Source organism: Nicotiana sylvestris, chromosome 6, assembly GCF_000393655.2.
Source record: "Nicotiana sylvestris chromosome 6, ASM39365v2, whole genome shotgun sequence".
Lineage (NCBI taxonomy): Eukaryota > Viridiplantae > Streptophyta > Magnoliopsida > Solanales > Solanaceae > Nicotiana > Nicotiana sylvestris.
Window position 1 is genome coordinate 1,857,168 of NC_091062.1, and position 25,882 is coordinate 1,883,049.

General features: G+C 36.4%; 3 protein-coding genes, 1 non-coding gene and 1 pseudogene across 4 annotated transcripts; 1 reads left to right on the forward strand and 4 right to left on the reverse strand.

Annotated features, from left to right (window-relative positions):
- Window positions 1-1,624: 1,624 nt before the first annotated feature.
- On the reverse strand, window positions 1,625-1,697 carry TRNAE-CUC (transfer RNA glutamic acid (anticodon CUC)). The gene has a single exon. It is a non-coding gene; the product is annotated as a tRNA-Glu (tRNA).
- A 741-nt stretch (window positions 1,698-2,438) lies between these two features.
- Window positions 2,439-7,708, reverse strand: LOC104244761 (uncharacterized). The gene is made up of 9 exons (XM_009800239.2): window positions 7,624-7,708; window positions 5,300-6,306; window positions 4,810-4,894; window positions 4,546-4,641; window positions 3,978-4,238; window positions 3,770-3,889; window positions 3,395-3,520; window positions 3,220-3,303; window positions 2,439-2,717 (listed from the first exon to the last, which is right to left on the reverse strand). The coding sequence occupies exons 2-9, from the start codon at window positions 6,283-6,285 to the stop codon at window positions 2,592-2,594; spliced, it is 1,884 nt and encodes a 627-aa protein (XP_009798541.1). The 5' UTR covers window positions 6,286-6,306; window positions 7,624-7,708; the 3' UTR covers window positions 2,439-2,591.
- Window positions 7,709-11,051: 3,343 nt separating this feature from the next.
- Window positions 11,052-17,562, reverse strand: LOC104244760 (nucleoid-associated protein At4g30620, chloroplastic-like). Its single transcript, XM_009800238.2, has 7 exons — window positions 17,407-17,562; window positions 15,150-15,289; window positions 13,326-13,426; window positions 13,169-13,208; window positions 12,702-12,773; window positions 12,024-12,080; window positions 11,052-11,322 (listed from the first exon to the last, which is right to left on the reverse strand). Exons 1-7 carry the CDS (start codon window positions 17,471-17,473, stop codon window positions 11,245-11,247), a joined length of 555 nt encoding a protein of 184 aa, XP_009798540.1. The 5' UTR covers window positions 17,474-17,562; the 3' UTR covers window positions 11,052-11,244.
- LOC138872279 (U6atac minor spliceosomal RNA) lies at window positions 16,081-16,195 on the forward strand (annotated as a pseudogene).
- A 1,568-nt stretch (window positions 17,563-19,130) lies between the features above and the next one.
- On the reverse strand, window positions 19,131-19,857 carry LOC138870109 (uncharacterized). Its single transcript, XM_070147740.1, has 2 exons — window positions 19,465-19,857; window positions 19,131-19,208 (listed from the first exon to the last, which is right to left on the reverse strand). The coding sequence occupies exons 1-2, from the start codon at window positions 19,855-19,857 to the stop codon at window positions 19,131-19,133; spliced, it is 471 nt and encodes a 156-aa protein (XP_070003841.1).
- Window positions 19,858-25,882: the final 6,025 nt, after the last annotated feature.

Here is a 25,882-nt window from a genome sequence, read left to right on the forward strand (position 1 = left end):
ATGAAGACTTGATTGGGGTATATATAGCTCACAACTCTATATTACCCACTCAATACCTATCGGTCAGAAAGTGATTTTGCCCAATTTAGCTTTCTCAAGATCAAATGGGTATCAATCAAAACAGATGACAAGAGCTCAAGTTGGCTTGTTACTATCTCTAGGTTGAACCCTTTAATTGGGTTAATCAATCTCTCAATTGACTCAATTCCTTATTAGCTAAGTTATCCTAGACTAGGTCCCTCTTTCTCAAATAGAGACTAAGTCAAATAGGCATGGATCAATGTTTGCAACCATCAATTCTACAATTGAAGCATGAACTAAGCTAAATAATATAAACAAGAATTAGTCACCCATAAGGTTTACACACTAGGGTTGGGTCACAACCCTAGTAAAAATCTAGTTGCTCATAGTGGGTATTGAAGAAAATAAGGAAGAAAAGCTAATAAAACTCATATTGGAAGACTAAAATAAAGAAATCCAATGTTAAAACACCAAAATAAGCTAAAACTTCCTAAAACAGCAAAGAGAAACGGCTAAAGTACTTTTAGATGTTCGAACTTGATCTAATTTTGTGAAACTCGTCCATTTATACAAGGCTAAAAATCTCGGAAAAAAAATGCTCCTTGGGAGGTTCTGCAGCCACACAATTCCATATGCGGTCCGCAGATTTCTTCATTTGTCAAGAACTGGGGATCTGCGGCCGCGAGACACCTCTTCTGTGGTCCACACAATTAGGACTGCGGCCGCACAATCTTGTGTGGTTCGCAATTTACAGAGGCTCCGGACTTGGTCTTTTACTGATCTTCAACTCTTAGCCCAGTTTTATGGTCGCACAATTCATGCGCAGTCCGCTCTTTGCACAAATGTCTGCTAGATTCTTCTTCTTGGTTTGCGGCCCTAGATAGATTTCTGCGGTCCGCAATTTCTTCTGCGGACCGCACTTTTTAAGCTTTTGTTTTGTTTCCGTGTGCCTCGGATTACTCCTTGAATTTCATCTCGGGAGATCAACTTCCATTATTCCTGCAATTTTGCACAATTTCATCAGTTTCGGGAATACAATTCAATGCATTTACGCTAAAACAAAAGCTTAAAAGACACTAATAAGCACTCAAAATCCCCACTTATCAACTATCTCCACCAATGAAAGAAAAGAAATAAAGAAAAAAAGAAAGAAAGAAAGAAAGAAAGAAAGAAAGAAAGAAAGAAAGAAAGAAAGAAAGGCATTACATAATCTTTTGTGCTCTCACCCAATAATAATAGAGGGACTTGAACCGTGGTGAGTTTTAAAGTTGACGGATTTTTCTCTTATTATGAATTTTATTGTTGTCGGTATTAATACGTAAATGCTCAAATTGTATAGGGTACTCGCGAATAACATGAGGTATAAGATTAAAAAAAGGAGGTATCTATTGTCAACTCTAGTTTTTATGGAAGTTTTAACATTTTATGAACATCTTATAGCATTAGCATTTTTATTTACGAATCCTTTTGTTTAATCCTAGCTCATAAATTAGAAAAACAAATACAACTCTAATTGCAAAGAGAAAAAAAAAATTATGTCTTTGATTGCTATTTATAGAGATGGTTTAGAATTTATCTTTTCACCAATTGGGAAAAATTGGAATTCCGTTGCCGGGACTTGAACCCGGGTCTCTCGGGTGAGAGCCGAGTATCCTGACCAACTAGACTACAACGGATTTGCTAGTAAACACACAACTCTCTATTTTGTTGTCAATCGAGGAAAAAGCATCTCAAATTTTATCAGAGTATATTTTTCCTCATCTTTTATTATTCATATTTTATGTACGGGAACAAAAATATTCTAGATACCCCTTTTTATTATGGATCGTCAATTTCTACAGTTCGAGTCTAGTTTTTTAACAACTAAAAATCAAAAGTTTGGAAGACGAAAAAAATATAAAGGTTTTGAAAAGTTTAACGTGAATAATTGAAAATTCCATAATAAATCAAGATTAACATCAGTTTTCAAAATGATTTTGGTCAACATTCACCATTAATATGAATTGAAGTAGATGTATTATCCCTTCTAATAGCATTTATTAACATGTCGCATCAATACACGGTGGTTTCCATAGACATTTTTTTAATTTTAGAAAAAAAAATGTAGACTTTAATATACTTGAATCTAGTTGGAATGGTAGTTGGGGAATGTATGTAGTTAGATTTGAATGGATATAAAAAATCAAAAAGTAGATCTGTTCAAATTTGTTCCAATTTTCCAATCTTAACTATTTTGCATTCTTTAAATGTTCTATAACGAAAATTTATAAAAGGCCGACAAGGAATTTCATTAATAACTGACCGTTTTGATCCTTTGAAACAACTCGAATAATTAGCTGATTTCTTTGTCATAAAAAAAGGAAAGAATGAAATAAAGGTGTAGCCCGGGTGGGGGTGGGGGTGGGGGTTACACTACATTAAGTCAAGTGATTCACCTTCAAAATCAAAATAGTGAGAGATTACAGATGGGAAAGTACACAACCAAACTGTAGCAGCAAGGATACAAAGTGTTCACACTTCTTAAACAACACATTAGAACCAAACCAAATGACAAGACAGATTGTATGCTCTCATTTGAGGAGTGTTTTCACGATGGACTTAACATTCAGCTTCTTCAAGTCTGTGTAAGATTGACCACATCCCACAAACATGACGGGGGCACCGGATATATAAACCATGGACAATGCAGCTCCCACCTGCGACAAACGTTGAATATAAGAATACAACAACTACTACACCCTAATGCCAAACTCAAGTTGGGATCGGCTATATGAACCTTCACTAATCGTGTCGCTCCATTTAAAGCTTGAACAAGCCAATATTATATAAAAGTAACGCAGAAGTACAAAACTCTAGAAAATCCCTCTATTGTGTACTGGTATATAAATCTCTAGTATGACTAGAAAGCTTAGGGCCTAAAGTAAACGTACTAACATGACTAAAACATATTCTGATACTCAATCAAGCGTTGAATATCAGAATGATACTCGAATACACTGGGTATGTTGTTGTTGTTGTTGTAATGATACTCGAATACACTGGGTATGTTGTTGTTGTTGTAATGATACTCGAATACACTGGGTATGTTGTTGTTGTTGTAATGATACTCGAATAAGTAGGAAGATATTAGCACTAAAAGCTCGTGTAGTAATAACCAGGCATCAAACTTATTTATGCAGAAGACCAATGACCATGTACCTTATCATCAATGGTGTCAAACTTGGTAAGCAGAATTCCATCGATCAACCTTGGATTTGGTGAGGGTGAAAGATCACCTAATTTCTGCAAGAAAAAAAAAACAAGAACGTGGTGAATCTAATGCGGGGACAACATTGAAGAAAAAGGATGTTTATTATCGCCATTATAGGCAAACCTGGTTGAACTTTGACAACTGATCAACAGCATCATTTCCGACAAGTGCCTCACCAACAAACAGGATCAGATCTGGACTATTGACATATATAAGCTTGGAAAGTGCTCGCATCAGCGGCTCATTATCCTGTGGAATAAGACAATTGTGCATAAAGTTAAAACAAGAAAAAAGAGTAGCTCAGCTTTTAAGGGTGAATATTGTAACAAACAATTGGAAACTCCTGTCCAAATACAACATATACAGCATCCAAGAAAATCTACTACTGTTTTACGTATCAATAAGTGGAGTCACATAATAAGTAGCCAGAACTCAGAAGGGACTTGGAGAAGCGCATTGGTAATGATACAAGGTAATAAATTGAAAATTCACTCTTACCTGCATACGACCAGCTGTATCAACAAGAACAACATCTGAACCATTTCGATTAGCCTCCTGAATTGCTTCCTTAGCAACAATAGCAGGATCCTTCTCATAGCCCTTCTCAAATATGGGGATCTGAGGATAAGACAACTCAATGTCAGAAACTAATACGTATAAACTCTCTCCCAACGAAGCGTGCATAAACTTTCCAACCATGATGTACCTGAAGTCTGCGTGCATGAGTACGCAGCTGCTCTACAGCTCCTGATCTGAATGTGTCACAGGCAGCCATCATTACATTGATGTTGTGCTGCTGAAGCCAATAAGCTACCTTAGCAAGATTGGTAGATTTTCCAACTCCATTAACTCCTACAAAAACCACAACATATGGTTTTCCTTGTTCCTTCGCGGCATGAACATCCCTCAAAATATCAATGGAACGTTTAGGAGTTAAGATGCGAACAAGGGCCTCCTCCATTGCTGCCTGTGGTTTAATCAATTCAACACCCCATATTAGTATGTCCAAACTAAACCAATAAGGAAAAAATAGACTGATGAGACTTTTGAAGTTTTGGCATGCAATTATTCGATTTTGAAAACATCCTTCCAATTTTAATCTTCTTTTTTCGTTTGGGGCTGTGTGTGTGTGAGTGGGGGGGGGGGCAGTTGTATACAGTTCCAAAGACCTTGGACACTTCTCAAATGGCATTGTTCCTCCAAGTTAGACTATATTAAAGCTATGACTATAAGTACTCTACTCTGTACATGATTAAACGTTCCAATTCTCTTACCTGAACTGTTGAAGAAATTCTTGTAAATGAGGCAAGCTTTTTACCCTCCAGACTTGCCGCGACTGATTCACAAAGCTTTTCAGCAATTTCTTCGGCCTGTAAGACATGCATAACACCCGTCAACCAATTATATAATAAGAACTGCTGAGACAAATATGGTCACCAATCAAAGTATTTTGCTCTTTTCTTATCTTTCTCCATCTTTTGGGAGGAGGAAAGAGATAGGAAGGGGACAGGGAAGAGAGAAGCAATTGGCAAACTTACCACATTCTTGGTCATCAGCCTGTCCTTAAGAGCTTTTAAAGCTGGTTCTAAGTCGGCCTTCTCCAAATTAGCCTTTCCTGCGATACTGGAGAAACAACAGCAACACAGGTTATGTCCAACATTTCAACAGTCAAAAATAGAGATCCATTATCTTGAAAGAGAAACTGTATCTGTCAGTCTTTTCCCATCATTCTGGAATATTTTTCAGCTTCTCATATAAAACCCGAACAAATTATAGTACTTCTTTAGTGTCCGCTAAGCAAATTAGACCAATTTCATAGTGATTACGAATGGTGTGAGGACTCTATGATACAAATATCAGCCATTCCGTCGACTAAATTTCCATAAAGATGAACTTTCCTCTTTTTTCACAAACAAGAGGAAAATGATCAAGACTATATAATAAAGTTATCAACAAAAGAAAGATATAATAATACTGGTAAAACGACTTTTTCCCTTTTCTGAAATCAAGGGAGGATGAGAATTTTACCTCTGGAACATGGATGAGAACCAACCTTTCTTCTTTCCCTCGACCTTGCTGTCTTTCCCTGGCTCCTCATCCTCCTCGGTCTCACTATCACTACTCACAATCTCCTCTTTGTCCATCATACTCTCACCTTGAACTGCTGCCACAACTGCTATATTCTCATTCCCATTCTCACTCATAGGATCCGTGAAATCCAATTTTGACTCGGTAGGTGAATCATCCCAGACTCTGTTCTTCTTTATCTTTTTTGTAGGCTCTGCCTTGGAACCCTTTACAACAGTATCGGTTGCCTTCGAACCCTTTATAACAGTATCAGTTTTCTTCCCACCTTTAGCCCTAAGCTTCTGTAGCTTATTTACATCAAAAGCCCCAGAATCAGAACTTCCATTCTCTTTACCGTTAGCCTGTACTACTCCATTTCCATTACTACTGTTAGAATGGCCATTTTCCATGGCACGACTTTTTACTTTATCGCTATCACCACCATCACTTCCTGATTCAGAACCACTCTTTTTTTTATTACCTCCATTCGTAATGCCCTTTTGCACTTGTCCTTGCTTCTTACCTAGATTATTGGTGACAGGCTTGCCGACCTGCTTCGACTTCTTCATTTCCTCAGCACGCGCCTCAGCCTCCTTCCTAAGCTGCTGAAAAACATCATCAAATTCATTGTAAACAGTTTTTTTGGGGTCATAAATCTCCGAGAATTCCCGCTTAACCATAGCAAGCAATTCATCCACATACAAAAGATGAAGAATTCGCTGATACACAGCAACAAACACAAGCCCCAGTTCATTGTGAAACGTCCATTTAAGAGTGTATGCAGCTCCTGGTGCATCATAATTATATGAAGCAGCACCTGAACGTTCCTCCAAAAGACATGAACGAATCAACGTGTCAATTGGAGAACCTCTGAGAGCATTTCCAAGCTCTTTACATGTCCAGAGGATCAAGCCTCCTCTAGTGAATATCAGTAACTGCTCTAACATCTTTGGACTCTAAATATACCCCTGCAAACAAAAGACGTAGTTTTAAGAAAAAACGTCACTTCTCAGCTGGCAAATTAAACCCCTTAAAACAAGTGAAAATAAAACTTGCATTGTTGATGAATGTAGCTGGAAAAGAGAACCAAAATCCAGGTCCTATAACAGATTCAACGTATGGAAAAGTTAAGAACTTTTCTTCGCCTAAAAGAGGAAAGTGTAGCAATCAAGAAAGAAAAAGCTTACAACAACAACTACACCTCAATCCCAAACAAGTTGGGGTCGGCTAAGAACCAAAATTCTTAAAGAACATAACTTGGCAACAATAAAAATGCTTTAAGATTTTCTAGACTTTGAAAGCTCACATATCAAAGGATAGGGAGAAGGGCTAAAAAATCACAAAATAATATTCAATTACCTACACCACAATCACAAACTTGTTAGTTCGACTAAAATGAACGGGGAAGTGGTGCATGGTTCTAAACAGTGGCGGAGCCACCTAATACTAAGGGGTATCGTAGGAAAATTACACTGTTTAACTCAGTCAAATTTTTTAATTTTATGTATATATAATATATGTCCACTCCTCTTATTTTCTTCTGTGTTGACTTCTATATATTTTGATACCCCTTAGTAAAATTCCTAGCTCCGCCACTAGTTCTGAACTCGATGTATAATAGACCCGCACTTCTCCACTTAAATGCCAGGCTGTTGTCAGCAGCAACGTTCAAACCCGTGAAGTACGCCTAACCCATACATCACAAGCTACACTCTTACCACTAGACCAAAGCCCTAGGGGCATATCTAATATGCTCTATTCAGATCCACTTCTTTCTCAAACCAGTAAATAATTTATCTTTTAAAGCAAATTAAGAGTTTCCTAAACTAAAATTTATAGATTAAGAAAAGGCACATGTATCAAATTTAACGTCCTGCGCATACACAAGGGAATTAAAAATCTGAACTTTGACTTAAAAGAGAAAAGTATCAGAATTTATGAAAATCCCACAAATCCTCAAACCAAATCAAGTTAAAAAAACAATAAACCCACCAAATCTTTTTCATAATTCAAACAATCAAACTACAACCAAAACCTATAAAAAAATAAAAGTAAAAAATCATTTCCTCAATTAAACAAAAAAAAAAAAAAACTCAGATCGCACCACAAAAACCCCAAATCCAGGCACCTTTTAAACAATAAAAAATATCCCAGATCGAAAACAACATAATAAATCCAGCTAACCCAAAAACTAGGAAAGAAGAAGGCAAGGATTATAAATAAATAAATAAATAAATAATATCAGTAACTTTAATTAGAAGAAAGAGGATGTTAATTATTCATACCTATCAATTTGTGAAATCAGGAGGAAAAGGCAAAGGAATGAATTGAAAGGAAAAAAAAAACGAAAATGAAAAATTTAAGGCAAAGATGCTAATTTTGGAGTATTTATATGAAAAAGACGTCAGCTTTGACTTTTTTCTCCGTGTGAAGACCAAATTGTCCTCTATTATCACGAAATTAATGCGTAACTTCCTATTTAGAGTAACGAATTTCATCTAAAAAAAAAAGTGTAATATGTTCGGTATTCGTATTGGGACCGATTAAATATATTTACATTGAAAAGTTTCATATTAAGGGTAAAACGTTTTCTAATAAAAATAATATACACCTAGGGTTCGAATCCGAGACTTTTGATTAATGATAAATGAGTATTTACCGCTCAACTATAACTTTTTGTTGATAAAGTGTAATAGGGTTTCTTGAATTGTATTCAAGCATTGAGAATGAAAATAACTATAGTAAACCGCTTTCTTTTTAATATGTCTTATGCGATATGAATTTGAATTAACCGAATTAATAGATTTCGATTACTGAATAATTATATAATTACAAAATTATAATAACTAACATGTTTCAATTCTAAATATATTTGGATCACTTATAAAAATTCTCGCTAAATATTTTTCAGATACCGAATAATTATACAAAAGAAAGTTCCATATAATTTACTTTAAAATTAGAACTCATGAATTTAAATAAGCACATTAATATATTTTCCTTTTCAAGTTAAAATTTTAGATTTATTTTATTCATGTAGGTGATGAATTCGATTTGGTTGTTATAAAAAATTTAAAAGATTTTGGTATGTAACTAATGTTTTTTCAAATTATATTCACACTGACTAATAGTAACTTTGTTAAGTTCATTAAGTGTATTAAATTTTTTTACCTATTTAACTTTAAAATTCAGATCTAGTTTCTTAAGTTTGTCAATTTTATTTAGTTACTATAATCTTCATCATGAAGAAGATATTGCTTCCAATTTCAATATTTGGTTAGAAGTGCAAGTATTCCAGAGATGAGGATGTTGAGGTGGATGTGCGGGCATACAAGGAAGGATAAGATTAGAAATGAAGATATTCAAGAGAAGGTGGGTGTGGCCCCATGGAGGACAAGATGCGGGAAGCAAGACTCAGATGGTTCGGGCACATTCAGAGGAGGAACACTGATGCACCGCTGAGAAGGTGTGAACGACTGGCGGTGGTGGGTACGAAGAGAGGTAGAGGGAGACCTAAGAAGTATTGGGGAGAGGTGATCAGGCAGGATATGACGCGACTTAGGGTTAGTGAGGACATAGCCCTAAACAGGGAATTGTGGAGATCGAGCATTAAGGTTGTAGGTTAGAAAAATTGTGATGTCTTTTTTACAGCGTACTAGAGTGAGACTAGTCAGTTAGGAGTTAGTCTTAAGATACTATTGATCAACTACTGATGATGGACTTTATCTGCTGTGTATTAATACCTTACATCTTTCTCGTATTTCTTATATCTCTTATATTGCTGTTACTTTGTTTTTATGGTATTTATGTTATGTTATGGATTTAATGGTATTTTATGTTGTTTTATTATGAGTCTATTGATAGTACTAATATAGTGTCTCTTGTTGCCTCTTTGAGCCGAGGGTCTCCTGGAAACAGCCTCTCTGCCCCTCGGGTAGAGGTAAGGTCTGCGTACATATTACCCTCCCCAGACCCCACTTGTGGGATTACACTGGGTTGTTGTTGTTGTTGTTGGTTAGAAGTGCAAGTATTCACTGTAAAGAAATTCTTGATGCATATAAATAGCTGTGATATATCGTTTCTTATAACCTCAAAAATAATTGCTCAATAAACTTTATAAATGAAGAATAATAAGGCGATCCACATGCTCAAGACTAAATGAGCCTACCATTAAAGAATGTGTTGCAGTGGATGAGATTGTTCTTCCCTTAACCAGAGGTCTCGAGTTGCCACCAATCTCTATGTCTACTCTATTTCATTTGGTCAAATAAAATTGTTATTGGATGAGAAAAGAAAAAAGGCTAAGCAGTGGCTAAAAAGAGTATTATCATTATATTTATTTTTATATAAAACATTTATGGCATTAGAAAAAAGAATAAAGTGTACAATGTTTATGTATTGACATGTAAAATACAGTTTTTTTAAAAAAATTCTCCACTGTCAGGGCAAGTGGACATATAGCCATTTTCAGGGATGGTATTTAGAGATTAGCCCGTACTTATTTTGTCCTGAAATTTTAAACTAAAAAATCTTAACTTCAGGACAATTCAGGACACTTTTGTCCCGAAAAATTGAACTGAGAAATAGAGCTGTCAAAACGGGCTAGCCCAGCCCAAGCCTCGTGGGCTTTTAAATTTGGTGGGCTAGGGCGGGCTAGCCCTCCATCTATATGGGCCTTAAAACGGCCAGCCCAACCCAGCCTTAAGAGGGTCGCGGGCTAGGGCGGGTCGGCCCTTCAACTTTTTTAGAAAAATATTTCTTCAAATTTTTAGATATTTTTTCGTGGCATAATCTTTTAATCATATGAACGACTTCTGTTTATTTAGAGTGTACAAGAATCTTGATATTTGATAAGGAATCTCGTAATTGAAATGCAAATTCTCTATATCTCTAGCTCTTCTTTTTTAACATTACATGAATATTTTTTTTAATACTTTTCTTACACTTTCCTTAGATTCAGGTAGTGCTTCGATAAGTTTATATGTTAAGGTTTTTTAATTTAGGTTTAACATTATTTGTTGATTTCATCATTATAGTCCATGAAATTTTTAAAATTCATGAAATTTGCTAGTGTTTTCCAATTTTCTTTAGGTATTAAAACTTGATATTTTTCTATACTGAAGAGCAATTTAATAATTAATAATATATTAAAGTAACCAAATTGATCATTGGACACTTAAAATAATATTTCTTTTGAAAAAAATTACTATTGGCCACTTAAAACTTTTCTAGTTCGTTGTTAATTAAGCAAAAGAAAAACTAATCTTGTCATACTACATGCATATTAAAAATATAAATTCTAGTTGATATGGAAGGATAAATGAGAATTCTAAGGGTGAAAAATATGGATTATAGTTAATATTTTTTTAGTTTTTACTTTTTTTAAATATTTAAATATGAATTTAATTAATTTTTGGCCCACGGGCTAGCCCAGACCCAGCCTTGGTCAAGCCTCAAGGGCCAGCGAGCTGACTTGGGCCGGGCTTATAAGCCTCAATTTTAAATGGGTTAAAACAATCCCAACCCGGCCCTACCCAAGTAGCGAGCTGGGTTGGGCTGGCCTCACGGGCCAAGCCTATTTTGACAGCTCTACTGAGAAATTTAAATTCAGGACGCATTGGCTAATTCCTAAATAACAACCCATTAGAGTGGCTACCTGGTGTCATTTCTACTATATTTGACAATAAATCTCAAGAAGGAGCACTCAAAGTGATGATTCAAATCTTTGACAACTCTATTCATTGTGAAAGAAATTGAACGTTCAAACCAAATCTTTGAATGCATAATCTTTACTCATAAACTACAATTTAATTAAACATGTATTCATAAGGTTGATGCAAATATACTAACATCGTCTAGAGTACAAAATTGAAACTCAGTGACGGATGATTCTTCACGAGACAATGTCACTGTTTAAATCCTTCGCCGAGGCCTGCTGGCATTCCCAAGCTCTGTGCAAGATCACTCATTCTTTCCTTCATTGCCTGAGACATAAGAGCTTAGTTATATGTTTGAGATGACGATCGAGGACTAATGGACTATTGGTGAACAGAGGCGGATCCAGGATTTGAACTTTATGAGTTCAGATTTGAAATTCTACCATATTTCATCCAATTTAAGATCTATTATTTATACATATCTAATGAGTTTTTCTGACAGATATACAGGTCAGTTGAAACAATGGGTTCAGGTGAACCCACAGCTTCTTTGGTAGATATGCCACTGATGGTGAAGCGTCTCTACCTCCAACTGTTAACCCAAAGGTTCGGGTCACACAGAGTAGATAGAGAACCATTGTTGATTCTCTTTGGGTGGATAAAATGCGCAGTGCAGGGCCTAAGCACCGGCTTAGTGCGAGGTCTAAAAAGGACCGGACCATATTGGGTCTTACGTATGCAGCCTTATCTTGCACGAAAAATATTCCCTACGTTTCATCTCACATGATGGTGTTTTACAAACACAGAATTTAAGAAAGAAAATAGTTTGGAACTTGTGGCCTCTAACATGCGAAGATATTTTTGCAGCTATAAAATTTATGTTACTAAGGGTAAAATGAAAATTTAAAATTTATAGTATCTAAATGAAGATAGGAGTTATTATTTTTGAAACAGACTAAAAAGGAAGGAGTGTCAAACAAAATGAAACGAGGGAGTAAAATGAAAAGGAAGAAGTTTAAGGCTCTTACTAGTACACTTTTCTGATGTGCATCCTTGTATGCCTCTGTAATTAAAAGTGAAAGTTTCTGCACAAGAAAAACATTCAGACTCTTGTGCATATATTGTTATATTGTTATATTCCACATGGCTCCTTGAAAGGGGAAAGTGCCAATGTATAGTGCAACAACAACAACAACAACCCAGTGTAATCCCACAAGTGGGGTCTGGGGAGGGTAGTGAGTACGCAGACCTTACCCCTATCCCGAGGGAGTAGAGCGGGGTAGTAGAGAGGCTGTTTCCGAAAAACGTTTGCTCAAGAAGACCAACTGACAATGTATAGTGCATTCGTGAATAGTTTCATTTGTTCTGACAGAACAAGGGAGTATACAGCAAATGCCACTTGCATAGTTTACTCGCTTAAGGCCAAGTAAAAGCATCTTGATTTTTAGGGAAAAAAATAATGGTTCAATGAAATAGTATGTTAAAGGCCAAGCATGAATAAGTTAAAGAATCTAAGGATCTCAATTGGCACAATAAGCGGAGGTAGCTTCCCGGTAAACTGCAGATAAATTGGTTGCTTAAATCATACAGCAAAAGACGATTAACAATTGAGAATCCATCTCTAAATCACCAAGTATTAAGTACGTAACAGATTTTGACAGGTATAGAAGTAGATAACTCAGATGTTCTATGCAATATATACTCACTTCTGGCCCCAATTCCATGGCAGCCTCTGTAATTTCAGTACGTATAGGTTGCTGATTTCCAGACAGCGTTACCTGCAAATGATGTAAATACGGATAAGTCTCTAATGTTGCTCATAAGAAAATGTTTCCAAGTTATCATTTCTGTCTACATATGTCTATATTAATCATATCCAGAGAGACGAGTGAAAGAGAGGAGAAGACACTAGACAATATAAGAGGTACCGGAAGGACTCTGACATAAAAGATCTAATAATGTTAGCTTGAACTTTTGGCAAGAAATGCTGGCCAAGACTGAGCATTCTATGTCTAAACCCAAAAAACAGACCCAACACTTTAGTTGCCCAGTAAGATCGGCCACCAGACTGCATCTTAATTTCAGGGGCAGCTGAATCAGTATTTCAGTTAGGTCAATTAGAAGTTATCTCTCCAGTTAGATGACACCAAAATAAAACAAGAAAAGAACATACCTTGATTAGTTCACCTTCACAGTAACCATCAAATTCTGCTCTGAAAATACAAACCACCAAAAATAGAATAAGTAGAAAAATGATATACGGTATTCTCATAAAGCATGCTTATAAGAAGGTAAAAACATACTACAAACTGTACTATATAGAAACATACAAAGCGAGCTCTTTTTGCACTCGCACTGCCTCAACTTGAACCACATTTTGTGCCTTCTTCACTGTCTCGTATAAGTTTTGCATGTTTCCCAGAAGACCTGCCTAAGATCAAGATACACAAACTGAGGTTGGTCAAGCAAAATTATACAATACTTTTTACGAGTGAACACCAGGTGAAGCATAAGAAAGATAGAACTACAAGCATGCTTAGGCTGAGGAGCAGCAGCTTATACATTTGATAATGACTGCATTACTTATATAGCTGAACCAAAACATCAAACCCCATTTCCGAAGTGCCCCGTGAAGGTAAAACAATAAACAAATATGCCTCAAATTCATACATGTTGGGTCCATTATACGAATCCTCAATATTCATCCCGCTCTATTAGGACTCAATAATTTGCCTTTTAGCAAAGTAATCACAACTAATGTGCCAAAGCTATAACTAATTTAAATGTAACAACATGACTATGTGTTAATACCACTAGCTGGTACCTCATACATGGATATTAAGCGTCTATTATGTGTTCTTTTCAGCTAACTCAGTGCGACTTCAAGAGAGATTTTTAAAAAACTTGCATTTGACATCCAGGTATTTTTAGAACCATGACACTTCCTATGGACGTGACACTTCTGTGACATACTAACCCATCAAGCGTAGATAAAAAAGGTTAAACGGAAAAACATGTCAAATGAATAAGCATCTTCCCACGTCAAACACCTGAAAATCCAAAAAAAAAAAAAGATTATTCCTCTACTTTTTCGTTGATAACAAAGTTGAGTTTGTTGTTTCATTAGATTGTCAACACTTGCACTCATGGTTACCCGAGGTTTGAGGCTAACGAGCTTTAAAACTGAACAGAGACATTTCCTCTGATTTTCTGTCCATGAACAAACCTTACGAATATGTTGGGGTATTTAAGTCTATTCAAGTCCTGAAGAGACTTGAACGAAAATTTCAGCACCCAAGAAAGATATGGTCTTGGATGTCTGAACACCCCTCTGTATTTCATTTTGTTTGTAACCATTAACCAACCCCTTCGTGTTTCATAAATAGACGCTAATCAAGGCTCATCAGCCAGTTCATTGTTAAAAAGTTTTCCTTGAGCCGGAGAACTATCGGAAACAGCCTCTCTACCCTCAAGGTAGGGGTAAGGTCTGCATACACATTACCCTCCCCATACCCCACTTGGGGGATTTTACTGGATTTGGTGTTGTTGTAGTTAGGTCATGGAAGGGTCAACTATTGCCAACCCTAGGGGCCACTTCAAATCACGATAATTTGAACAAAGAGAAATGAATTCAAGGCTCTCCGTCCACCTTTGTATCATGTAATCCATTAACCATTATCAAGGGTAATAATGACGTGAACAAGAATTGAAATCATTCTTTCCCAAGGAATTTCTTTAAACTTGCTAAATATTTTTGAAATTAGAACTCCCAAACAATGCCACTAACAAAAGCTTGGTGTTTAAGCAGAGAGTAGAGGGGCGGGCCCATTATCCACCGAGTTTCGAACCGTGCGCCATTGACCCTCCGGGGTATCATAAAAATACCAAAAAAAGAAACAGGGAACTCCCAAACAACCATGTTTCTTGAATGAGCTTCTGTTTATTGTCAATGTTATTACCAATAAAAGGCCCATGAACTTGATTCTTTTAACTGCGGAGATAATATTAGCAAGCTACCAGAAGAAGATTTTGCAATGTGTTCTTTGCACGCATATATAGCTCAAAATAATTTTTAACAAGTCAGTGAACAAGATAGATCCAATGTCAATGTAAGTAACAAAATCCTCTACAATGAAGGGAATATACTCAGATACCTTATTGTTCTCATTGTCGTCCTTTTTGCCTCCAAACAGAGCACGTATTTGCATAGGTCTGGGATTATCTGAAACCTTTCGACAGCCGGATCTTGATAAAGTCCACATGCCAACTTGATTCACATTAGGACTTGGATTGTCTGCAAAGACCAAAATTGTGAAATAACATATACTTCATTAGGTGCTTAATTTTCACAGTGCTGAAACAACATACAGAAAGCAAAAATTAACACCCAAACTGCACAGAGCCAGAAGTCCACGTTCATCCTCTTACGTCTTTTAACAGTAATAATCAATCAAGGATGGACGTCTTTTAACAATAATATTCAATCATTGAAAACCATTATTCTGAGACGTGCTTGATCTTTTAGCCAAAGAAATGTCTAAATGGAAAGAAACTTTGACCAAATATTGACACTCATATAAGCCATTTCCCTCTAAATTCAGAAGTTTGAAACAATGTCTGGAACACAACATGATGATAAAGCATCAACCTTTTTGCTAAGCATGAGCTTTTCCTCTCGATAGTAAAGGCACATTGGTACATGTAATAGGAAGGTTAATATATTTCGTAGCTTAAAACAGAAGTACTCACCCTCAACTTATTTATTACTGAATCAAACCTTCATAAACATTATCACACATTTAAGGAAATGAAAAACACATAATCTGCATAGACAGTCAGATTCGGTGGCAGTTGCTGGAAAAATTGAAAAGATTAATAGGAGTTTCCCATTGTTATTAAGGGTTTACTAAGATATATCTTTATCTGCAAATAGGCATGGAAAGATAGAATGTCAGGGCAAAGGCGGCTACAGAATTTATCAGCCAGTGGGTATAGAGTGCCACCACACTACTACTCCTTTGTGGCAATGGTCGCAAGCTTACACAAACATATTTTTTTCAAAATCGTTAGTATAAGAGTGTGTGTGCGTTCGTAGAAAGGAGAGAAGGTTGGCATCTCCACTGACTGGGACAGGAACAACCTTCGGGCTTTACCTGTTATCGGGAGAGTGTGTCTGTGTACTTTGAGTTTAATACTTTGAGTTGAAAGGGCACATCCACATTAAGGAACTTCCACAAGTTGGAAAATTTTGTCGATACCAGAAAATTTCTAGCTTTACATCAAGAAAGCTAATAGCTTCGAGTTACTGGCTCTCTTTATCTTATTAGGGCCTTCTATAAACTATAAACATAAACATAAGCCATAACAGCATCTCTTTTTGTAAATGACTAACAATTACACGCCATCAAAAATTGATAGGATTTTCCCATTGTTATTAGAGGTTTACCTAAATATATCTTCGTCTGCATATGGGACATCAAAAGAAAAATGTCAGGACAAAGGCGGATATAGGATTTTTAAGTCAGTGGGGTATAAAGTGCCACCATACAACTACTCCTTTGTGGCAATGGCTGCTATATTTCAATACTGCTCATGTGCGCGTGCGCGCATTTCAGCAGGAAGGGCACATGCGCGTTGAAAAACTTTCAAAGGTTGGAAAATTTTGTGATTACCATCAAAATTGGCCTCTTTCAACAAAGAAAGTTGCTACCTTTACATCAAGAAAGCTAATAGCTTCTACCTACTAGCTCTCTCTATCTTTTCTAGGGCTTTGTGTAAAATATCAACACAAACTCCTTAGCAACAAAGAACTACTAGTACCTTCATTTCATTTTATGTTAACTTGTTCGACTGGGTACGAGTTTAAGAAAGAAAGACTTTTGGCGCTTGTGGACTTAAACATGTAATGATATTTGTGCATCTACAAATTCATGTTATTAAGGGTAAAATTGGATGTTTATAGTTAATGAAACAGACTAAAAAGGAAACAATGTCATGCCATCTCATTTTGTAAATTACTTACACTTCACACATCATCACTAACCAAAGTAAAATAAATTGGATGTACTAATTAAATTGCCAGTTTGTTCTGCAAAGAATTACTACCACCTTGTATGTCAACAAATCAACAACAATCCAGTAATATCTCACGTGTGGGATCGGCGGAGGTAGTGTGTACGCAGACCTTATCCCTACCCGGTAGAGAGGATGTTTCCGAATTACCAATCAGCTACATGAATCCTCTATGTTCATTCCAATAATAACAAATTAACAATCAGCTACATGAATCCTCTATGTTCATTCCAATAATAAATAATTGTCTTTTATAGCAAACTAATAGTTCTCTACATAAAAAAATAACTAAAATTTAATTAGAATAAAATAACTTATAGGAAAAAAAAAAGAGCTTACAGAAGGCTACTGAGGAGAAGTTATGGAGGTTTGAAATCCCAGCTGAGAGAGCACTCGTTGACGCCATTTTCACAAAAAAGAATTAAAGGGAAATGTGTTGTTTCAGAGAAGATTGAATGATTTTTTGAATTATCGATATTGCATCAGTTTATTCTGAAAAAAATATCTATATGCATCTTTACGAGGTTGCAGTTTGGACTTCTGGATAAACGTTACTTTGCCCCCTCAGGTTTTGAAAGTATTAGCATGATGCCGAATATTTTAATAACTTATACTATCACCCTTCTAAATAAGAGTTTAGTAACTTATTTGTTGAAATAACCTTTAAAAAGTATTAGAAGAATTTTTGTTAAAGAAATTATTTTTGATTGATACATACAACAACAATAACATACCCAGTATTATCCCACACCGTGGGATCTGGGGAGGGTAGTGTGTACGCAGACTTTACCCCTAACTTGTGAGGATAGAGAAATTGTTTCTAATAGACCCTCGGCTCAGTAAAGCATAAGCATCACATTAATGAAAATATAGATAAGAAGGGACAGTACCAAAAATCCATATACAAGCAGAATAAAAACAACAAGATAGTAAGGTGATTAACAATGAAAGAAGACAACGGTTAGTCATAAAATCTACTACCAATAGAAAATGAGACTGTGTGCCAATATTACTGTTATAAACACTCTAGACTACCTACTCTACTATCCTAATCCTCGACCTTCATACCTTCCTATCAAAGGTCATGTCCTCGGTCAGCTGAAGTTGCGTCATATCTTGCCTAATCATCTCTCCCCACCTCTTCGTTGGCCTACATCTACCTCTCCATAGGACCTCCAATGTCAACCTCTCACACCTCCTTACGGGGGCGTCTGTGCTCCTCCTCCTCACATGACCAAACCATCTAAGTCGCGCTTCCCGCACTTTGTCCTCAATAGGGGCCACACCCACCTTGTCGCGAATAACCTCATTTCTAATCCTATCTAACTTGGCCTGCCCGTACATCTATCTCCACATCCTCATCTCTGCTACTTTCATCTTCTGGACATGAGCGATCTTGACTGATCAACACTCGACCCCATACAATATCGTTGATCTGACCACCACTCTATAGAACTTACCCTTATGTTTCGGTGGCACCTTCTTGTCACACAAAACACCGGAATTGAGTCTTTATTTCATCCATTCCGCCCCAATACGATGTGTGACATCTTCATCAATCTCCCCATCCCCCTAAATAATAGACCCAAGGTACTTAAAACTCCATCACCTAGGGATGACCTGCGAGTCCAGCCTCACCTCCCCTTCCCCCTCTTGAGTCTCGCCACTGAACTGACACTTCAAGTATTCTACCTTGGTCTTACTCAACTTGAAACTTTTAGATTCCAAGGTGTGTCTCCATACCTCTAATTGCGCATTCACACCGTCTTGCGTCTCATCAATCAATACAATATCATCTGCAAATAGAATGCACTACGGAACCTCTCCTTGGATATGGCGCGTCAATACGTCCATCACTAGAGCAAACAAAAAAGGTCTAAGTGTCGACCCCCGATGCAACCCCATCATAACCGGAAAATGGTCTGAGTCCCCACCTACCGTCCTCACTCGGGTCTTTACTCCATCATATATATCCTTAGTCAACCTAACGTAGGCAACAGGTACACCTCTAGCCTTAAACATCTCCACAAAAACTCCCTCGATATATTATCGTACGCATTTTCTTAGTCAATGAACACCATATGCAAGTCCTTCTTTCTCTCCCTATACTGCTCCATCAATCTCCTAACAAGATGGACGATCTGTAGTCGAACACCCCAGCATAAATCCAAATCGGTTCTCGAAAATAGCTATACCCCTCCTCACCCTTAGCTCTACCACTCTTTCCCAGACTTACATAGTATGGCTAAGTAGTTTGATACCCCGATAATTATTGCAATTTTGGATATCATCCTTGTTCTTGTATACAGGAACCATCGTTCTCCACCTCCAATCTTCGGGCATCTTTTTCGTTCTAAAAATGATATTAAATAACCGAGCGAGCCCTTCCAAGCCTACCTTGCTCGCACTCTTCCAAAACTCCACCGGAATTTCATCCGGCCCGGTCACTTTACTCCTGCTCATCTTACACATAGCACCATCAACTTTATTAACTCTAATCTGCCTACAATACCCAAAGTTACAATGACTCTCGGAGAGTTCCAAATTACCCAGTACAGTGCTCTTGTCCCCCTCCTCATTCAAGAGACTATGGAAGTAGGTCTGCCATCTCCGACGGATAAGCCTATCATCCAACAAAACTCTACCTTTTTCATCCTTGAAGCACTTCACATGTTCCAAGTCACGCGCCTTCTTTTCTCGCTCCTTAGCTAACCAGAACAACCTCTTATCCCTTCCTCGGCCCTCGAGTTCCTCGTACAAATGACTAAAAGCTGCAGTCTTAGTTGCCATAACTGCTAGCTTTGGCTCTTTCTTAGACAACTTATAATTCTCTCAATTCGGCCTCTTCTCCTCCTCGTCTACACTTTCCACTAGCTTCAGATACACTGCTTTTCTTGGTTTTCACTTTTCCTTGCACCTCTCTATTTTAACACAAATATCCCTTGTGACCGCTAGAGTAACCCTTTGAGACCCCTAATACCTCTCTCGCGGCTTCCCTAATGCATCGCATAGCGCTTGCATCCCCGGTACTCCTCCAAGCCCCTATAGTCCAACAACTCATGCTCTTTAGCTTCCGTCAAGGCTCCCCACTTGATCTTATGTTGGCTATACATCGCCGTCTTCCTCCTATTCCTCGTGATTTCAAGGTCCATATATATATAATTAGAAAAATCTCTATTTACTAAGTAATAACTTTTTTATTGATAAAAAATAAATATTATTTCTATTCCAAGGTGGAGATAGGGGCGGATATATAGGCGATATTATGCGGCACGTGAACCCATGGTCTCTCCTCAAAATTAAATATTTTATGTACATATTTTCTAAAATTAGTATAATATTAACTGTTGGCACCCATGCTACAAGGGGGTTGAATAGCACACCTGGTTAATGGTTGGGTTATTTACCAAGAGGAATAGGGATCAATTTTCACTTAATATATTTTTTCCTCCTTTTCTTTAGTAGTGCACCCATATACTGAAAATCCTAGATCCGTTTCTGGGTGGAGATTTTATTTTTCCAATCGACCTATTTGCAGAATTTATTAAAAAATAAAAAATTTATTTCTATTCTATTTCTATATTTATATCTACAGAAGAATGTATATGAAAATTCTTAGTGAAAGTAAAAAGGGTTAAAAGGAAGAAAGTGTTATGAAACAATAAAAGAAGAAGAAGAGTATTGCATAGCAAAGTAGAGAGGGAATTCTTATTGATATTGGGATGAATTACAATGGAATAGAACCCTCTATTTATAGGGAGAGGTTGACTTAGCCACCACGTAATAAACCCTAGAATCTCTCTAAATATGGACATTCACCATAAATAGAATTCTATTTATAACACTCCCCCTTGAATGTCTACTCGATAAGTAATGTGTCTCGTTAAAACCTTAACTAAAATAAAACCCAATGGGAAAAAAAAATTCTAGAAAAGGAAAAAGAGTACACATCTCTAATAATATGCCTTTTGGTTGCCTCGTTAAAAACCTTTCAAGGAAAACCTAGTGGGACAAAACCTTGTAAGGGAAAAAGAGTGCAACGCACATTAACTCCCCCTGATGAGAGCATCAATTCACATCCTTGAGCCTTCGCATCCCGATCTTGTACACTAGCTTCTTGAAGGTTGACGTTGGTAGAGATTTTGTGAACAAATCAGCCATATTATCACTTGAACGAATCTGTTGCATATTGATATCACCATTCTTTTGAAGATCATGTGTGAAAAATAACTTTGGTGAAATGTGCTTTGTCCTATCTCCTTTTATGAATCCTCCCTTCAATTGGGCTATGCATGTTGCATTGTTTTCATACAAAATCGTGGGTAGTTTGTCACATTTCAAACCACATTTGTCTCGAATAAGATGTATTATAGACCTCAACCACACACACTCTCGACTTGCTTCATGAATAGCAATTATCTCAGCATGATTAAATGAAGTAGCCACAATTGATTGCTTAGTCGATCGCCAAGATATGGCAGTGTATCCACAGGTAAACACATAACCTGTTTGAGATCGAGCCTTGTGTGGATCGGATAAATACCCAGCATCGACATAACTAACAAGATTAGGACTGCAATTATTGCCATAAAATAAGCCCATATCGGTAGTCCCTTTTAGATACCGCAATATGCGTTTGATTCTATTCCAATGTCTCTTTGTGGGAGCAGAGCTATATCTTGCTAAGATATTAACTAAAAAAGTTATGTCAGGCCTTATAGTATTGGCAAGATACATTAGTGCACCAATTGCACTAAGATATGGTACTTCAGGACCAAGTAGCTCTTCATTTTCTTCTTGAGGTCGGAATGGATCCTTATTCACATCAAGTGATCGAACAACCATCGGAATACTTAATGGATGTGCTCCATCCATGTAAAACCGTTTTAATACCTTTTCTATGTAGGCATATTGATGAACAAAAATTTCGTTTGCCAAATATTCAATTTGCAAACCAAGATATAATTTTGTCTTTCCGAGATCTTTCATCTCAAATTCTTTCTTTAAATAATCAATTGCCTTTTGGAGTTCTATAGGAGTTCTAATAAGGTTTATGTCATCAACATATATGGCAGGTACAACAAATTTCGATGTTGTTTTCTTTATAAAAACACATGGGCAAATAGCATCATTTATATAGCCTTCCTTTAATAAATACTCGCTAAGACGATTATACCACATTCGTCCTGATTGCTTTAGACCATACAAAGATCTTTGCAATTTGATTGAAAACATTTCCTAGGACTTTGAATTATGTGCGTTTGGCATTTTAAATCCATCGGGAATTTTCATGTATATCTCATTATCAAGTGAGCCATAAAGGTAGGCGGTAACCACATCCATTAAATTCATGTCAAGCTTTTCATGGATAGCAAAACTAATGAGATAACGGAAAGTTATAGCATCCATAACGGGTGAATATGGCTCTTCATAATCGACACCAGGCCTTTGTGAAAATCCTTGTGCAACAAGGCGTGCCTTATATCTTTGTACCTCATTTTTCTTATTTCTCTTGCGTACAAAGACCCATTTATAGCCAACAGGCTTAACACCATTAGGTGTTTGGACTGCATGCCCAAAAACTTTACGTTTTGCAAGTGAATTCAACTCTGATTGGATTGCTTCTTGCCATTTTGGCCAATCAAGTCTTTGTCGACATTCTCCAACAGATTGAGGTTCAAGATCCTCACTTTCTTGTATAATGCTAGATGCAACATTATATGCAAAGACATAATCCACCACTATATCCACTCGATTCAAATTTGTCTCAATATCGATTGGATTTATTGATAGTTCCTTATTTTTTTGAGCCTCGGGCTCAGTGGATTCCTCATGAACCTCAGAATTTATTAAATCGTGGATTTCTTCATGAGATTCTTTCGTAGTGTCATTTTGATCATTTGTTTTCCTTTTTCTAGGGTTTCGATCTTTTGAACCTAATGGTCTGCCACGTTTTAGGCGTGCTTTTGACTCATTAGCTATGACACTAGAAGATTGTCCAATAGGGACATCAATACGGATTGGAATATTCTCTGCAGGGATATGTGATTTTGTTATCCTTTTCAAATCCGTAAATGCGTCTGGCATTTGATTTGCTATTCTCTGCAAATGGATAATCTTTTGCACCTCTTTTTTACAAATAGAGGCACGTGGATCAAGATGAGATAATGATGGATTTTTCCACAAAATTTCCCGTTTGGTTTCACCAACTTCTCCCCCTAATTTTGGGAAAAGTGTCTCATCGAATCGACAGTCTGCAAATCGAGCAGTAAACAAATCCCCCGTCAATGTTTCGATGTAGCGAATAATGGAGGGCGATTCAAATCCAACATATATTCCTAACCTTCTTTGGGGACCCATTTTGGTGCGATATGGCAGTGCTACAGGCACATATACTACGCATCCAAAAATTCTTAAATGGGATATATTAGGTTTATGACCCAAAACTAATTGCAACGGGGAATATTTATGATAATTTATCGGTCTGAGACGAACTAGCATTGCTGCATGCAATATGGCGTGACCCCAAACAGAAGTGGGCAGCCTCATTTTCATGAGTAATGGTTTTGCTATCAATTGCAGACGTTTAATTAAAGACTCTGCAAAACCATTTTGAGTGTGAACATGAGCTACATGATGTTCCACTTTATCCCAATTGATAAGCAATGATCATTAAATACTTGGGATGAAAACTCAGCAGCATTATCAAGTATAACAGACTTAATTGGATTATCGGAAAATTGTGCCCGTAATCGAATTATTTGTGCCATTAATTTTGCAAACGCGAGGTTGCGAGATGACAATAGGCACACATGGGACCATCTAGAAGATGCGTCTATTAAGACCATAAAATATTTAAATGACCCACTAGATGGGTGAATAGGTCCACAAATGTCCCCTTGTATACGTTCCAAAAATGCAGGGGACTCAATTCCAACCTTTGTTGGTGATGGTCTAATAATTAACTTGTCTTGATAACAAGAAGTGCAAGAAAATTCATTATTTAAAGGAATCTTTAAATTCTTTAATGGATGCCCATTTGAGTTTTCTATAATTCTTCTCATCATAATCGATCCAGGGTGTCCCAATCGATCATGCCAAAGTACAAAAGTATTGGAATCAGTAACCTTTTGGTTTACAATAGAATGTGCCTCAATTGCACTAATTCTTGTCCAATACAGGCCACAAGATAAAGATGAGAACTTCTCAATAACCCTCTTTTAGCCAGAGACATTCTTGGTAATGATGAGATATTCAAGATTATTCTCATCTATTGTCTCAATATGATATCCATTTCGACGGATATCTTTAAAACTCAACAAGTTCCTATTGGACTTGGAGGAGAACATTGCATTCTCTATGATAAGTATTGTTCCCTTAGGCAGAGTTATAGTAGCTCTTCCAGAGCCTTCAATTAATTTACTACTACCAAAAATTGTAGTAACATCTGCCTTACACATATTTAAATGAGAGAAATATTTCTTCTCTTTGAATATTGTATGGGTCGTACATGAATCAATTAAACAAATATTTTTACAATTGAACTTTGATCCAAATTTACCTGGAGAGATATCGACATTTGTTTGATCCATTGAATAAAGACTGTTGAACGTTTTCTAATCTTGATTCACAGTTGAAAGGTCTTCTAGGTCTTGATCAATTGTTGTTTGCTAATTCTTCTCTAAGAAGTAAGGGAAGACAACGAACACTGTTGACTTACGTACACAACCTTTCAACATAGGCGCAACTGGATATTGAAAACATAAAACATGTTTCTTAATCTTTTTGAGACGGTAGAGTCGCGTGCTGATAACGTGTTATGAAACAATAAAAGAAGAAGAAGAGTATTGCAGAACAAAGTAGAGAAAGAATTCTTATTGATATTGGGATGAATTATAATGGAATAAAACCCTCTATTTATAGGGAGAGGTTGACTTAGTCACCAAATAATAAACTCTAGAATCTCTCTAAATATAGACATTCACCATAAATAGAATTCTATTTATAACAGAAAGAACAATAAAAAAGAAGGATAGAGAAGAAAAAGTTGTATGCTTTTTATTCACGTGTTCAACCAATATTTGTTTATAATATTTATTATAGTCGGTGTTTATGTCAAAATAAGAATTACATGATATATACTTTTTAAGTAATCTAAGTAAATATAATTTAAAATAAACATTTAATGAGAATAATTTATTTGTCGTCCAATATTTTTTATTTATTTTTATTTTTATGTATTAATCAAGAATGCAACTTGATGTTCACCTTTCCTCTTTCCTTTCTTTCTCTCTCACGTACTGATAGTCTGTTTGATCAAGTTTTTTCAAGCTAGAAGCACTTTTTTCTTTTTTCGGAAAAAGTATATTTTTTTGTTATTTTAAGTTGAAGTATTTGGTGAAGCTTTTAAAAGGAAACAAAATACTTTTGAGTAAAAGCAGAAACCGTTTTGTAGAAGTAGAAAAAAATAACTTCTCTTCAAAAGCATTATTTTGAAAAACGCTTTTGAAAAAAATATACTTAGAAACAGTTTTTAAAAGCTTGATCAAATATTAATTGCGGCTCAGAAGTGCTTTTTAAGTAAATTAGCTAAACACAAACTGCTTCTCATCAAAATTACTTTTGAAAAAAAATATTTCTCAAAATAAACTGATTTTTGCAACTTGGCAAGACAGGCTATCACACGACAATGTATACAACCAGTTTTTGCACCTTTTCTGCCCACATGTATATACAATCAGACATCTCTATTACAACATCTCTATATAACAACACCTCATTATAAAAGCCACGCTTTTTCAGAACCAATTATTAT

Excerpts from the sequence above, each read along its gene's own strand:
- LOC104244761 (XM_009800239.2), bottom strand. The coding sequence starts at position 6,285 with ATGTTAGAGCAGTTACTGATATTCACTAGAGGAGGCTTGATCCTCTGG. Across the intron at positions 4,239-4,545 it reads GAATTTCTTCAACAGTTCAG|GCAGCAATGGAGGAGGCCCT; the intron begins GTAAGAGAATTG and ends ATTAAACCACAG. Across the intron at positions 3,890-3,977 it reads CTCATGCACGCAGACTTCAG|ATCCCCATATTTGAGAAGGG; the intron begins GTACATCATGGT and ends TCTTATCCTCAG.
- LOC104244760 (XM_009800238.2), bottom strand. The coding sequence starts at position 17,473 with ATGGCGTCAACGAGTGCTCTCTCAGCTGGGATTTCAAACCTCCATAAC. Across the intron at positions 13,209-13,325 it reads GTGCAAAAAGAGCTCGCTTT|AGCAGAATTTGATGGTTACT; the intron begins GTATGTTTCTAT and ends TTGTATTTTCAG. Across the intron at positions 12,774-13,168 it reads GTGAAGGTGAACTAATCAAG|GTAACGCTGTCTGGAAATCA; the intron begins GTATGTTCTTTT and ends CATCATTTGCAG.
- LOC138870109 (XM_070147740.1), bottom strand. The coding sequence starts at position 19,857 with ATGGCAACTAAGACTGCAGCTTTTAGTCATTTGTACGAGGAACTCGAG. Across the intron at positions 19,209-19,464 it reads TTTGGAAGAGTGCGAGCAAG|ATCGTCCATCTTGTTAGGAG; the intron begins GTAGGCTTGGAA and ends GTTCGACTACAG.